This window comes from Sturnus vulgaris, chromosome 8, assembly GCF_052056855.1.
Source record: "Sturnus vulgaris isolate bStuVul1 chromosome 8, bStuVul1.hap1, whole genome shotgun sequence".
NCBI lineage: Eukaryota > Metazoa > Chordata > Aves > Passeriformes > Sturnidae > Sturnus > Sturnus vulgaris.
The window spans coordinates 30658378-30672378 of NC_142250.1; the positions used below are offsets into that span (position 1 = coordinate 30658378).

The window sequence follows — 14001 nt, forward strand, 5'->3', positions numbered from 1 at the left end:
TAGTTTTTTGTGACATGAATGACAAGAAAGCAAGACAGCTCTCTTACTTTAAATATAAGACTCTTACTAGAATTTGGAATTAGTTGGTAATGGACAAGATATTCAAATAAATATATGGCCTTTCACTGATTACACTGAGCTTCCAGGGCAGTTCCCACTAATCTTTCTGAAGAAAAGTTCCCCTTTATATATTTCAAAGGAGAACTGAGCTCCAAATTACTCACACCAAATATTAATAAAAAAATCTTTGCTTAAGTTTTTTTTTTTTTTTTCCCAAATATCCCACATATATATATAAAGAGACTTAACCATAGGAAAAAAAAAGATAGGAAGTTCTCCTGAGTGAGACAAATCCCAGAGTCATCTTCCTGGTTTCTTCTTATTCCAGTTTTTCTGGTTTTCTTAAAAAACTCCTTTCTTCTACTTGTTATTCAACCCTCCATATTGTTCTGTGGAATATGCACTTTTACAGAAAAAGTTACAATATTGAACTTACATTATCCTGAGTCAGTCCTGACCATCAGACTTGAATAATCCAGAAAGTTTTATACAGATGATGTGAGATAATGCTATCACATAAATGCTGTAGGTTTTATATAAGCCAGAAATATTTACAATCCTGGAAAACTAAGGAAAAGCCCTCAGACAAGTCTGTTAATACCTACTTTATATTGTTCTTCCATCAAAATAACTGCTGCACCTGTGGGAACTTAGGACACAAAGGCCAAAATGACAAATTCTTTCCCGAGAGTCAGTTTTGCAAACGTCATCTAAATATTGGGCAGCATTTACTGCTGAAGAACTTCAGCATCACCCCTGTGTGTGAACCTTACCAGGAAGATGCCAACAAAGAGCTCAGAGTCAGAAACTTAACCAGGTTTTGCACCAGGTTCTCCCAAGGTCACGTATAGAGTATGTGCTGTGAATAAGAGCTGTGAACACAAGTCTATGGGAGATGATGAGATGCATCCCAGAGTCCTGAGGGAATTGGCTGATGTAGTTGCCAGGCCACTCTCCATGATATTTGAAAAGTCATGAAAATCAAGTGAAGTCCCTGGTGACTGAAAAAAGGGAAACATCGCTCCTATTTTTAAAAAGGCAAGAAATGAGGAGCCTGGGAACCACTGAGCCATCAGCCTCACCTCTGTGCCTGGGAACAGATCCTCCCAGCAGCTCTGGAGAATACAGGGAGAACAGGGAGATGATTTCAGAAAGACAGCACGGCTTCACCAAGGGCAGGTCCTGCCTGACCAACCAAGTGGCCTTCTACAGTGGAGCACCTGCATCAGTGGTCGCCTTCAGGAGAGACAGAGACAATCCCACAAACTGCCTTTGTTGCTATTCATATACTTTTCAGACCTGCATCAAGTAAGGGCATTATCTCACTGTGTGCCCTGCTTTACCCTTTACCCTAAAGAATTTGCTGAGGCCAAACTGAATTGAATTATGCAGTTAGAATTGATTAAATGTGTGTTTTTCCATAGAGTCATTTTTACATCATGTAAAACATGGCAGGCATTTCCTTCACTTTAGCAAAAATGTTTATGAATAACATGGTAAGAATAGCAAAGAATATTCTGAATAAGTCAGGGTCAAAATCTCTCAGCACTGCCACACACAGTGGAAGTTTGGTGAATCAGAAGGGAAAATGCACCTGTGATTGCGATTACAATGAGCCAAACTCTGAGAAATGTATACATTACATTCTGCTGTGAACAGCCAGGCTTGGGTAGAAAGTCTGGGGCCAAAAAAAATTAATTATCTAAATCATCATGAAAGTACCTCAGTACTTGTAATGATGTAATTTGATGTCTGATCATAAGATCTGTCTGATCATACTTAGGTTTCTCCCTGTACTCCTGGAATTCACACATCACTGTCTTAATTTCTCACATGCTATTTTCTTTATACATATTTGCTATCCTGAGCTCTGTATTGCAGGGCCCTCTGGCTGAGAAGTATAGAATTGGACAGGCCTCCCTTCAGAGCATATCAAGATCATTCCTTAATTAACTGGTGGATGCAATTTGATTTGAGAGCACAAAGTACTGGCTCTTTTTCAGGAACTGAATGCCTTGTTCCTTGTCATACTAAGTCAAGATATCAGCCCCTGGTACCTGACCTGGCACTGATCAGTTTTACAGCCAAGGCAAATGCCTGCATGTAGCCACACCCTCCTAGAAAAAAAATCTCCTGGAAATTGTGATGGCCGCTTCACAAGGACTCAGAACAGACTTGGGAAAGAACATGGGCCAACCAGCCAAAAGCACAATCCTAGAGTCATGGCAACAATAAACTCAAATCCTGAAAGATTCCTGAAAATATTTGGAAAAAAAGAAAAACACATTTCCTGTTAGTCTTGCCCAATATGTTCAGGTACACAGGTTCTGGGTATTTTCTTTCTCTAGCCTGTTGACATATACCAACAAAGCTATCTGTTATAAATGTAATGTATTTAAATCTCAGATCTAGATGAGTCTTCTCATGCGATATTTTTCTTTCAATGTGTTAAAAAAAAACCAAAAACAAACCAGAAGGTTTAATTCAGTCACGCTTTTTTTTTTATAGTTCACTTTTGAATCTGTTTGAGCTTAAAGCTGATGCCAATTCTCCACAACATTCAGTTGTTTATTCCACAGCAAGTCACGCCGATAGAGATGCCAGCAGATGACTGAATTCCCAAGTTAAGCACATCACTGGAGTAAAACACAGGGTCGGGCTGCCCTCTGCGGGCTGGGATCTGGATCTGGGACAAATTGTTTTGCAACACCACACAGAAACTGATTATTGTGAGTACAGGATTTCTATATCTGAACACAGAATTTTGATTTATGATGTACACGTAATGCCAATATAGCGATTGGCTCTCTGCTGCCTGGTTCCTGCTGCTGGAGAGGAAGAAGGAAATGTAGACTGCAGGTGTCTGATGCAGCAGTCAAGCACTCCAGGTACAAATAACAGCTCAGTCTTCCACCTGGGAATTCCTGGGAGACCCAGGGGATAACAGCTTCTGAACATAAAACCAGAGAAACCAAATGCCTGGAAACACTTGGCACAGGAGCTGCCAGGCAGGAGTCAGGTACAGCGTATTACAGCACCGCTCCAAGATCTAATCAGGAACAGGTTCCTTTATATTAGCTATATTACAGACACAGGTCTGCTTACTTCAGCATTTCACAACATGAGGCCTGAATGTTAAACTAGTCCAAAGCAGCCTGAGGCAAGAGAACAGGGATGAGCAGCAGAAATATTCCTACATGACGCTGGGTCTACTATAGGCTTCATTTTCTTTGCTCATTGTCAGCAGTGCCTCCAGCTCAGCTCCTTAAAGGCTTCATCCAAGTACAGACGCTCGTTCCTACAGGGCTGATGACTCAGAAAGAAATTAAAAAGGATTGAGCTGCACAGACTTTTTCTGGAAATGGAGTTTGGCTCAGAGTATAGCTTCTGAATATGAAATTCTAACAGGAAGTGTTCAGGTTCTCCCTCTACCCCGACCCACAGGTAAAATAAAGCAATGGTGATATTCATGGTCACTCTCCCCTGTGTGGGAACCACAGGAGAATTCAGTTAATTGTCAAGAAGGACCAGTCTCTTAATACAGTATCCTTCTTAAATTCATTGAGGTTTAGTTGTAATAAAGATTACGCAAATATCACGTGGGGTGGGAGAACCAGAGGGGTTAGTCAGTGTCTTTGTAAATTCAAACCAGTCCTGTATCTTCAAATAACATCACCTGAGAGCCAAGCAGGACAAGTGAACTGCTATGATGGGCTGCCAGGTGTAGCAAACAAAGCTTTTACAAGCCAGGTAATACGCCGCAGTTAAGCCGAGAGGTAACATTGCTAGCTGGCGTACCAATTCCTTCTAGACGAGATACACAGGGATATTTTTTTCCCGAATGAGATTCGCTCCGAATCCCAGAGGTGAAGCCGGGTCAGCTGCGCCCTCTGCTGTCGAGAGCTGGAACTGGCGGGAGGCAGCGGCCTCTTCCCGGTGTTAACATCTGGGGAACATCGCTGGAATTCTCTAACGAAACTCTCACGAAACTCCGTGGATAGTGAACGCTGGAGCGCGTTGTGGCACCAGAGTTTGGGCCTGCCTAGATAATTGTGCTATCAATAATTTAAAATTAATCACGAAGCCACTACCGAGTGCCTTGCGTCATAAATACTTAATTTATCTATTTATTTTAATTGCTTCAAAATTAAGAAGTTTTATAATGCCAAAATTTAATGTCAGGCTCCGCGAGAGATTTCAATTATACCTCAGGACAAAGATACGTGAATTTGAAGTCAGACAAAAACCTACTTTTAATTGTGGACTGAGACAGAATTCTGCTGAAAGCTTCTATACTTGCATGGTAATAATGTGCCTGATTTAATTTGCGTAACTCATATGGACTATCAAGCTCAGCTTTTGCTTATGATTAAACAGATTATCTGATGACATTTTAGAGATCAACAGATTATAGTCCTTAATCCAAAAATGTAAGTAACAGTGAAATCTTATTATGCATTAGAAAACAAACAATGCAGTCAGAGCTGATCTGAAAATGACTCAGAAATCTCTTAGTAGGGTCAAAGCTAAGCACCTAAATTCTCCCCAGAAAGACACATTGATTCTGTTTCCAGACTTCCCCCTCTGCAAGTACTCAGATGAAAGATTGAGGGAACCAATTTATTATCAGGTAGACTACTCAAATTTTTTTCCCCAGTATTTTAGGGCAAAATCCAGTTTTATGTATATTTATACGACATTCAGACCTTTGCATTCATGACAGTTTCAATATAGCACAAACCCAGTAGTTTATCTTTAATCTCCTTGCTTCAGCTTCCACTACCAGAAGAAAAAGTATCCTTGTGCTCCTGCTAGCCTGCAGGCTGCATTGAAATTGGCTGAGCTCTAACTGATCACATCTGAGTGTATTTTATCTGCTTTCAATAATTTATGATACGCTAGCACTTGCAGATATTGTATGGCAGAGCATTCATATATTTACTTATAGAGGAAAGTCTGGATTTTAATGCTTCCAGTGAAACAGAAATATTTGAGGAACACATGATGTGATTGGAGAAGAAATGTCTCATTTTACTGACAACATGTACTTCTGACCTCCTCGTGGTCTCCTTTACAAGCCATTACATAAAGTAAAGCAGGGTGGTACAGAAAGTGTAACTGAAGCACAAACAGGGAATAGCTGCTGGGCAGGCAATATTTGCCCAGTGTTGTGTCCTCCACAATAGGTAGCAATGAGTGCTGGTGTCAGGAGACTCTTGCAGATGTGGCAGGTAAGCACTCAGGCAATAGATGAGTGTCTGGGAAGTTTGTAACCCAGGGAAGAAAAATTAATGTCTCCACAGAAAGAGCAGATGTGCAGATGTGGAACAGAATTCACAGGCCAGGAAATGCCTGAAAAGGTGATTTATGAAATACTGCATGAGCTGATTACATGGAGCTGCTAGCAAATCAGCAAGGAGGGAGGTGATACACACGGCTGAGAGCATAGAACCAGAAAATTCATGGCAGAAAATTATTTCAATTCCACTGCATGCTCTTCAGTGTGCTATGCACAGCATGCTTGCTTTCTGTGGTAAAGCCCAGCATCAGAAAGGTCTGAAAATGATGTTAAATATCTCTTTAGCCCTCCTCAAAAGCAGAGATCATGCTGAATCATTAAAACTTCATTCTTTATTTCATCCAAGTAGTCAATGAAAACATAGATGTCAATCTGATTATTACAAACACAATAGAATCCTGCACAGAATATCAACAGATATTGGGCATAGTGCTAACAGGAAAATTTTCATCTAGGGTAAAAAAATTCACCAAATCTTCAGGCTCTCTGAAGCAAAAGTCCAGACTGCAGGAACTTCTGTAATGTAGACAAATGCATCCATTAGACACTGGCCTGGTGCCATCAATCCAAATAGCAGAGATTTTCAGATAGAAAGGCCAGCACATTATCTCACTGTCACACACCATCTAAATTGATTTAATCTAGACAATTTCATTAATTTGTAAGAAAGAAGAAAGTTCCCAAAAGCTCTATCAATTAGAACAGCCTCACTTTCACACTTTCACTTCTCACATTCAAGGAAAACACTAACTCACTGCATGTACTTCTCCAAAAAAAGAACTACCTTGCCAAAAAAAAAAAAAAAAAATCCAACCCAAGCCTGAAAACTGTGTTTTCAAGGGTATTAAAATAGGTAGTAATGCTTGTGTTTATTTCAATGGAAACAACCTCAAGCATGAGCAGTGAAGATGTATTGTTGCACATTACACGACATTGGTAGCCCATCCATAACTGCATCATCTCCAGCTGAATCATCCCTAATGAGAATAAGATGAATCCAAACAAAATGTAACCTCAGCTGAGTTCTTCTGCATTGATGCTGCTGAAATAATTTTTTCATTAGTTTCCAGTGATTTGCATTGCTACTGGTTTGCCAGTACTTATCCAATATTCCCAGCAGGGAGAAGTACATACATATGGTTGAGACTACTTTAAAAGATCATAGAAAAAAATATATCTACAATTTGCAAGACATATAAGCATCAAAGGCCATATTCTGCACTATGGCTACAAATTCAAGCCCAATTTATTGGTTGGTAAATGCAGGGTTATATGCAGAGATTCAGTTTAATAGGCTTAGGAAAAATAATTTACATGTAATATTTTCTTTTTTTTCCTTTACTGCAAGGCATTTCACATTGCGAGTCTTAATAAGACGTCACTTTTACAACCAAAATCTTAATTTCAACCACAATGAACTGTTCTGTTTAAATAATAATGCATTTATATACATCAGTCACTTTTAGAATAATAAGAGGCCCTCAAGCATTACAAAAGCTTTACTTCACCATCTGTGATTCTGTGATTTATGATTTCATAAATTGTTAAGTACGATTAGGAATATTCTCACAGTTATAAAACTGTCTCCTTTTATATCTTTATGATATCTTACTGTTTCTTTATTCATCCTGCTGCTTGGAGATGGGAAATCTCAAGCACATTTAAAAGACATTTTTGCAGGTAAAAAAAAAGATTGCAGAAGCATCTTAAATGACCATGTTCTCTTAGACACAGATATGCAGGCACCTTCCAAATGCAGCACCTGTCCAGTTAATAATCACCTAAACACAGAGATGCTTCATCATATGGCTACCCATATGGAAAATTTACATTTCCTGTGAACATGTATAGAATGTAAGTTGACAAATAGGGAATAAACAGATTTTGTAAAAAACAACATAAATACCTTTAAAATTGATATTTACATATTGGGACTTCTGGATTTTGAGAAGGAAATAGCTCTGCTCTTTAACAAGTGCAACAAAGGTGTCCACATACAACTAGTATTTACTTCCATGGAGGATTTGGGCTGTAGCTCTCCATGCCTGCAAAGCAGGGATAGTAAAAGCAATCAGTACAGAGAAATCATTAGTAAGACTTCATCACAGCATCGTCATAGACTTCCCAGATGACATAATTTAAAGAACAGCAGTTAAATAGTAGTTTTTTCCTGTCTTTTGATTCATCTTTCTCTGCATACTTCTAGCATATGAGGGAGCTGGTGTTTATTCCTCTCCAAAAATTAATGTGTAAGCTTTCCTTCATTTGGTACTACAGGGTACTACTACCTTTCCCATACTGGTCTATCACCTTCCCAACATTTTACTTTGCTACCCAGTGCCAAAGCAATTTCCTCAGTGTCCAAACATTTTCCCAAAGCATCATACTGCTTGCCAGCTACATGTGTAACTTCTGCTCACCCCACTTTACCTCTGCTTTTCCTGTGGCACCACAAAATAGGAGGGATGATCTTTTTCTCTGAAGTTTTTGATTCAGAGGTGAAATAAAGCTCTCTTTGTCTCCTTCTCTCTGTGTGGAAAAAAAAAACCAACAAAGAAACAGTGAAATGGGTAATGTGCACATTGCTACAAGCCCTCTCATCTGTGGTATCCTCCAAGGACCATGCCACCCATGCCACCAGCCTCTCACCCAGCAGCAACAAGACAGGATCATTTACGTTTGGAAAAGACCCAGATGGTCAAGTCCAAGCTTTGATCTAATGCCCCCATGGTCACTAAACCATATTGCAAAGTGCCATGTCCGCTGAGTTCATCACCCTTACGCTGATTTGTGAAGAGTTAGTTCCCTGAGGATCTCATCATCCCTGTGGATGATGACAGACCCAAAATGTCCCATCAGACAGCAAGCTGAGCCTTTTGCCACACATGCCAGGGCTGCTCCGTACCCATGCCATGCTGGCAGGAGGGTGGAGGCAGCCATCTCTCCACCCTCACAATGCTGAGAGACCCCAGAGACCTTTGAGGAAGCCTGATGGCAGCCTCTGGGCACAGGGATTGCCGAGGTGGGCACCCCTTCTCCTCACCTGAGACACCTGGACAGTGTGTGCCCAGGTGGGCAGGAAGGCCAAGGGCACCCTGGCCTATCTCAGGACTAGCGTGGCCAGCAGGACCAGGGAAGTGCTTGTCCTTCTGCACTGAAGCCACACCTCCAGTGCTGCATCCAGTTCTGGGCCCCTCAATTCAGGAAGGACATTGAGGTGCTGGAATTAGTCCAGGGAAGGGCAAAGAAACCGGGGAAGGGTCTGGAGCAAGTGTCCCATGAAGAGTGGCTGAGGGCAAGGGGGATGCTTAGCCTGGAGAAAAGGAGGTTCATGGAGAACCTTAATCATTGTCTGTAACTCCTGGCAGAAGGTTGTGGCCAGGTGGAGGTTAGGCTCTGCTCCCTGGCAACCAGCGGCAGAAGAAGACACAGTTTTAAGCTGTGCCAGGGGAGGTTTGGGTTGGCCATTACGAAGAATTTCTTCACACAGAGGGTGATTAGACATTGGAATGGACTGCCCAGAGAGGTGGCGGAGTCAGCATCCTGGAGGTGTTTAAGGAAAAACTGGACATGGCACTCTGTGCCACGGTCTGGTTGACCCGGTGGTGTTCGGTCGTAAATTGGACTCGATGACCTCAAGGTCTTTCCCAACCTAAGTCATTCTGTGGCTGTGATTCACTTCCCTGCCCAGGAGCTGCTCGCAGAAGCGGAGGCTGGCCCGGAGCACGGCAGCGGGCCGCTCACTGCCCGTGTCCTGCCCCGCCCTCACCCGGGGCCAGCAGAAGCGGCCGGGCCGGGCAGGAACGCGGCGCTCCCGGCTGGCAGCGCCCGGGGCCGGGCGGAGCGGAGCGGGGCGGGCACAGCCGGGCCGAGCGGAGTGCGCGGGGTGGCGGCCCCTGCAGGACAGCCGGAGCCTCGGCAGCCGCCGCCGCGCAGCCGGCGGTGTCAGTGCCACGGTGTCCGCCGGGGAGCAAGAGGCAGCGCCGGCGCCCGCCCGCCCGATCCCCGCGGCCAGGCCCCCGCATGCAGCCCTCACCCTGGAGCGGCGGCGGCGGCGGATCGAGGAGCTCTCGAGGTCCTCCCGGCAGCGGCTGCTGCAGTCGCGGGACAGGATGTTCTCCAAGTTCACCTCCATCCTGCAGCACGCCGTGGAGGCGGTAAGGCCGCCGGTGGGCCCGGCCACGCCGCGCCGGGGATGCGATCCGGGCCTAGCGCCGAGCGTGGGGCGGGGGGCTCGGACCGGGCCCGGCGCCCCTTCCCCGCTGCCCCCGGCGCTGCTGCCGGCGGTGCTGCCGGCGGGGCCCCGCAGGGCGCGCATCCGCTCCCGACTCGGCCCTGCCGCCGGCCGGGGAGGCGGAGGCCGAGCTGCCCGGGCGGGCTCCGGAGGGAGCACGGGAAGGGAACGAATCGCCCCAGCGCGGCCCTGGAGAGCCGGGGGTGCCGGGGGAGGAGGGAGCGGCTGCATCCCGGGCGGCCTCGGGCTGTCACCGCCCGGCACTGTCGGCCCCGGTGCCCCGCACCGGGCCTGAGGGCAGCCCTGGCCCGGCCCTCACCCGGCCATTGCCCGGCTGTTTCAGCGAGACAAACAATACAGGAGAGGAATCAGGAAACTCCCCAGGATTTCCATCTCGTCCTGACCAGCAGACAATAGTCGCCATCCCCGGTGCTTCTGCGGGATGTTGTCAGTTTCAAAGGGACGCTTTCCATCCCTGGTTTATTTTGTGATTGTGTGTGGGGTCAGGTTGGCCGGGGACGCAGGGCTGTGTGTGCAGCGAGGTTCCCTGGTGGGGACTCGCCCAGCTGTGCTGGGCAGGGGAAGCGGGGCCTGTTCGCCAGCTGCCATTGCTGCAGGCCGCGTTCCGCACTGCCTGGCCACACCATTTAATTTTTGCTTTTCAGTTAGGCGGGGTCTTGATAGTAATTCCCTGCCTTTCAGCGCCTCTCCCAGTAAGCCAGTACGTCCAGGAGATGTGTGAAGAGGTGATAAAAATCGGCAGTGAAATAAGGTGGAAAGCGTTGAAGAAAAAATGTTGAAATGGTTGAAATAAGAGCTTGCAAGCCAAATCCAAATGATTGAAATAAGAGCTTGCATGCCAAATCCTGCCTCATCTGAGGGGCAGCCTTTGTGCGTTAATGTATGCTTTGATATTGCACTTGAGTATATACCTGTCTATATATGAGCCTGTAGTTCTGCAGGAGTGTTCTGGTTTAAAAGTCTATCGTGTACTCATTAATTGCAGGTTCCTAGTTTGCTTTTTTAATGATGTAGTGGCATTTGGAAATAACTGTTTTAAATAATGATGAAATGTTTTATTTGAAAACATTCTGACCACATGTGAATGCCTTCAACAGACAGTACTTTCATTGGAGAGGAAACAGAAATTAGTGCCTGCCTGACTGAAGAAAGTTTGTTGTGGTGAGCTGTGCCACATTTTGAATAACAGAAATAAAAGCGGATGACTGAGAAATGCAGGAGTGGAGGAGAAGGTGTTCTTTCAGGCCTACCAGTTTGAGAGATCCAACAGAAGTTATTATTAGGAGAGTGTTTACGTTATTGTTTTGTGCAAAAAATAAACAAAAATAACTGCATATATTTGAGATCCAGTAAAAAATAAGAAAAACAAATGAGCTGAATAGAACAGGAGAAAAGTAGAGATAGAGACTAGACACTTTTTTCATTAAAAACCCGAACAAAAGTACAGAAACATATTGGTACCATCATTTTGCAAGTGAGTACTATCCAACAACATACTGTTTGTCGTTGCTCAATCCTGGTGTCCTTTTTAGAATTGCCTCATCCTGCTACCACCACGCTGGTGGATCTCCTGATAAATACTGCACTATTGCATTTTCAGGATTGTGACAAATACCAAGCACCACATACTAGGAATGGAACATGGAATTGCAAAAGCAGAAAGATATTAAGAATGTTTCTTACTTTATAAGTTTGACCTGCTAATACAAAGATGGAATTGAGAAATACAAACTTTTATCCAGTTTGGAGGCTGTATGCGGCTTTGTTTCATTCTCCCTGCAGTAAAAAGATGTGGTCTGCTTAGCTTTGCTATGGGGAAATGAAAACTTGTAAGTACAAAATATTAGCTCAGTCCACTTTGATGCTGCCTGCTGTTTTCAGAACCAAGAGAATTTGGAACATCATTTTTGCGTGTTGTTTTTGCTGGGGAGCAAGTATAATGTGGGCAGCCTCAACTGGATTCTTAACCCTGAATATCAGCAGTAATTAGTTAATCAGTTCTCAAAAGTTTTGGGTGCCTACCCCAGAGTAGGTAAAGTTGCAACTGTACGGTTTTCAGCTGAGCTGGACACTTAAATACACTTAAAGAGCCTGGGTTTAGCTTTCACGTGTGGGATTTCCTTAAATCCAAATGGTTTGGGTAGCCCTTCTGCCCTGTCCTTTCTCCTTCACATCACTTATATAATGCTCATGCCCTGCCTCAGGGCCCACTTTAGAGAGATGCATTTAAGCAGTAAGGGTTCCCATGCCATTAGATAATCGTTGTTATCTTACCCTCAATATGCCATCCCTCTGAACTCTGACGAGGAGTTCCAAAGGTTGACAGTCTGATAGACATGGCAGTATTTGCCTTTTACTTGTTGTCAGTGTGTCACTCTTGAACTGACTGCCCTTGTGACAGGACTGTACTTGAGGCAAACATAAGATGCTTTTTACTAAGGTTTTTTCTTACCAAGGTTTTTTCCCAGAGAGGCTGTGGTGGTGTTCGAGACTAGCCTGGATGGGGCTTAAAACAACATGGCCTAGTAGAAAATGTCCTGCCCATGGCAGTGGTATTGGAACTAGGTTGTCTTGGAAGGTCCCTTCCAACCTGTCTATGTTCCTATGATTCTGCTTGAATAACTCAAAACTTTCAGTCTTTTCTGACTAAATTGCCCAAGTGTTTGAGACCATATTCCTGATTTTCATTACCATTGCATTCTGATTTTTTGCCACCTCTTTCGTCAATCCTGCCAATATTTTAGATACTTTTTGCTTTTTGGATTTCTCTGCAGCATCCAGATGAGCAAGCACCACTGTGTTACCCTGCCAAGAGAGCATCCTTAAATTGAGTTGGATGTGTTGGATATGTTAGTGGGAATGGTGGATAGGACTGCTGTCTTTATTCTGTTACTTGAGGGCAGAATAGAAATGCTGTTGCTTCATGGGCTTCATATTAAATCTGTGACAGTTTATATATGTCTTGTCCTCAAGATGTTTTCTCTTTGCTATGCATTTCTGATATACTTTCATCCCAAAGGGCTATCCGTGAGCACTACATTGTCAGAAACAGCAAAATGTAGTGTACACTAACAAAGCAGCAAGTTAGACTTATTTTTCTCTTATCTTTTCACTCATGTTTCCCTAGACAAAACAGCTTGTCTGTAAGTGGCCACTCAGTGTTCAAAGGACTTTCTTTTGTATTTGATTTGGGCATTTGAATCTTTCACCTTAATACTCAGTTCAAAAGGTGTTTTTGAGCTGTGTACCTTGCAGGAAAAATATAATTTTGGTTGGCTTGAATTTTGCAATTTGCTGTCAAACAGGAATATTTGTACCAAGCAATTGAATGAATGAAGACTTTGGTGCCTGCTGCACATTCTTGAGACCCCCCTCTCTACCAGCCCACTATTCCACTCTGACACTGGTACCTTACCATACGTTCAAGTAGCTTCTGTTTATATTTTGAAGCAAAACTCAGCTTTGCAAGAAACCAAGTCACTTGGTACAGGCAGTGCTCCAAAATCATGAACTGCATAACTGATTAGAACAGAATTAATTCCTCTTGAACCCACTTTATTTGATGTAATGACTTCACATTACTCGTTGTTTTAATGTTGTACTGGGGTTAACAAATAAGATAACAAAATTTAATGCATGATTTGCAAGCATGTGCAGTCTTAATTTTATGTCAGAACAGTGGCCATTATAAACTCTGTGCATTCATCAACTGAAGATCAAGTAAACCTTCAAGCATTAATCCTTTTTCACATTTTCTCTCAGACCATTCACACTGGTACAGTAGTAAGATTGAAGAAAAACATCAAGTGACAGTGTCAGTCAGGGCAGTGAGCATACACTTCCCCTTCCTTTCTCTTTGACCCAGTTTCTGCTCTTTTTTTTTACTCTGGGATCTGACCAGACAGTACCTGTTACTTTTTTTATACAGTGTTCTTTTTCCTTTGTGAATTTGCCATAAAGATATCAAGACATATCACCAGTTTCTGATGTTTCCATCCTTTCCAGTATTAAATTGCACTTTTGAAAAGCATACATGAAAAATACAACGATTTTTACATGCACAAAAGAATTGCTGTTAAGTAGTGCATATATATGTTTCTTTGCTCTTTATGTTATTTTTTTTCCTGCCTAAACACGAATTCTGTGTGCTTTAGAAAACGTGGAATTGTATTTTGGACAGGTTTTGTCATGAGCAGACTGTAGTTCTGGTCAAAGATCTGTTACTCTTCTGAGAACAGCAGTTTTCCTGAAAGGAGTGGACTTTAATTATTTGTTACATATTGTCACCAGAAGGATAAGGCAGCATGTGTTAAGTTCAGCTAACTCCCAGGAAGCCCAGCTGCTGGAGCTGGGCACCAGATGGAAGATCTTGCTAATCAAAGACTGC

At 43.4% G+C, this 14001-nt stretch overlaps 1 protein-coding gene and 1 long non-coding RNA gene across 3 annotated transcripts in view; one reads left to right on the forward strand and one right to left on the reverse strand.

Annotated features, from left to right (window-relative positions):
• Positions 1–5669: 5669 nt before the first annotated feature.
• LOC148223049 (uncharacterized) lies at positions 5670–9042 on the reverse strand. Its single transcript, XR_015805196.1, has 4 exons — positions 8403–9042; positions 7790–7888; positions 7266–7404; positions 5670–5875 (listed from the first exon to the last, which is right to left on the reverse strand). It is a non-coding gene; the product is annotated as an uncharacterized LOC148223049 (long non-coding RNA).
• A 263-nt stretch (positions 9043–9305) lies between these two features.
• The window catches only part of FHIP2A (FHF complex subunit HOOK interacting protein 2A), a 33928-nt gene continuing 29232 nt past the window's right edge, over positions 9306–14001 (forward strand). For both annotated transcript variants that reach the window (XM_088169371.1, XM_014872544.2), the window contains exon 1: positions 9306–9516. In XM_088169371.1, the coding sequence (XP_088025497.1) occupies positions 9472–9516 (45 nt within the window). In that variant the 5' untranslated portion in view covers positions 9306–9471. The remainder of the gene's footprint in view (positions 9517–14001) is intronic.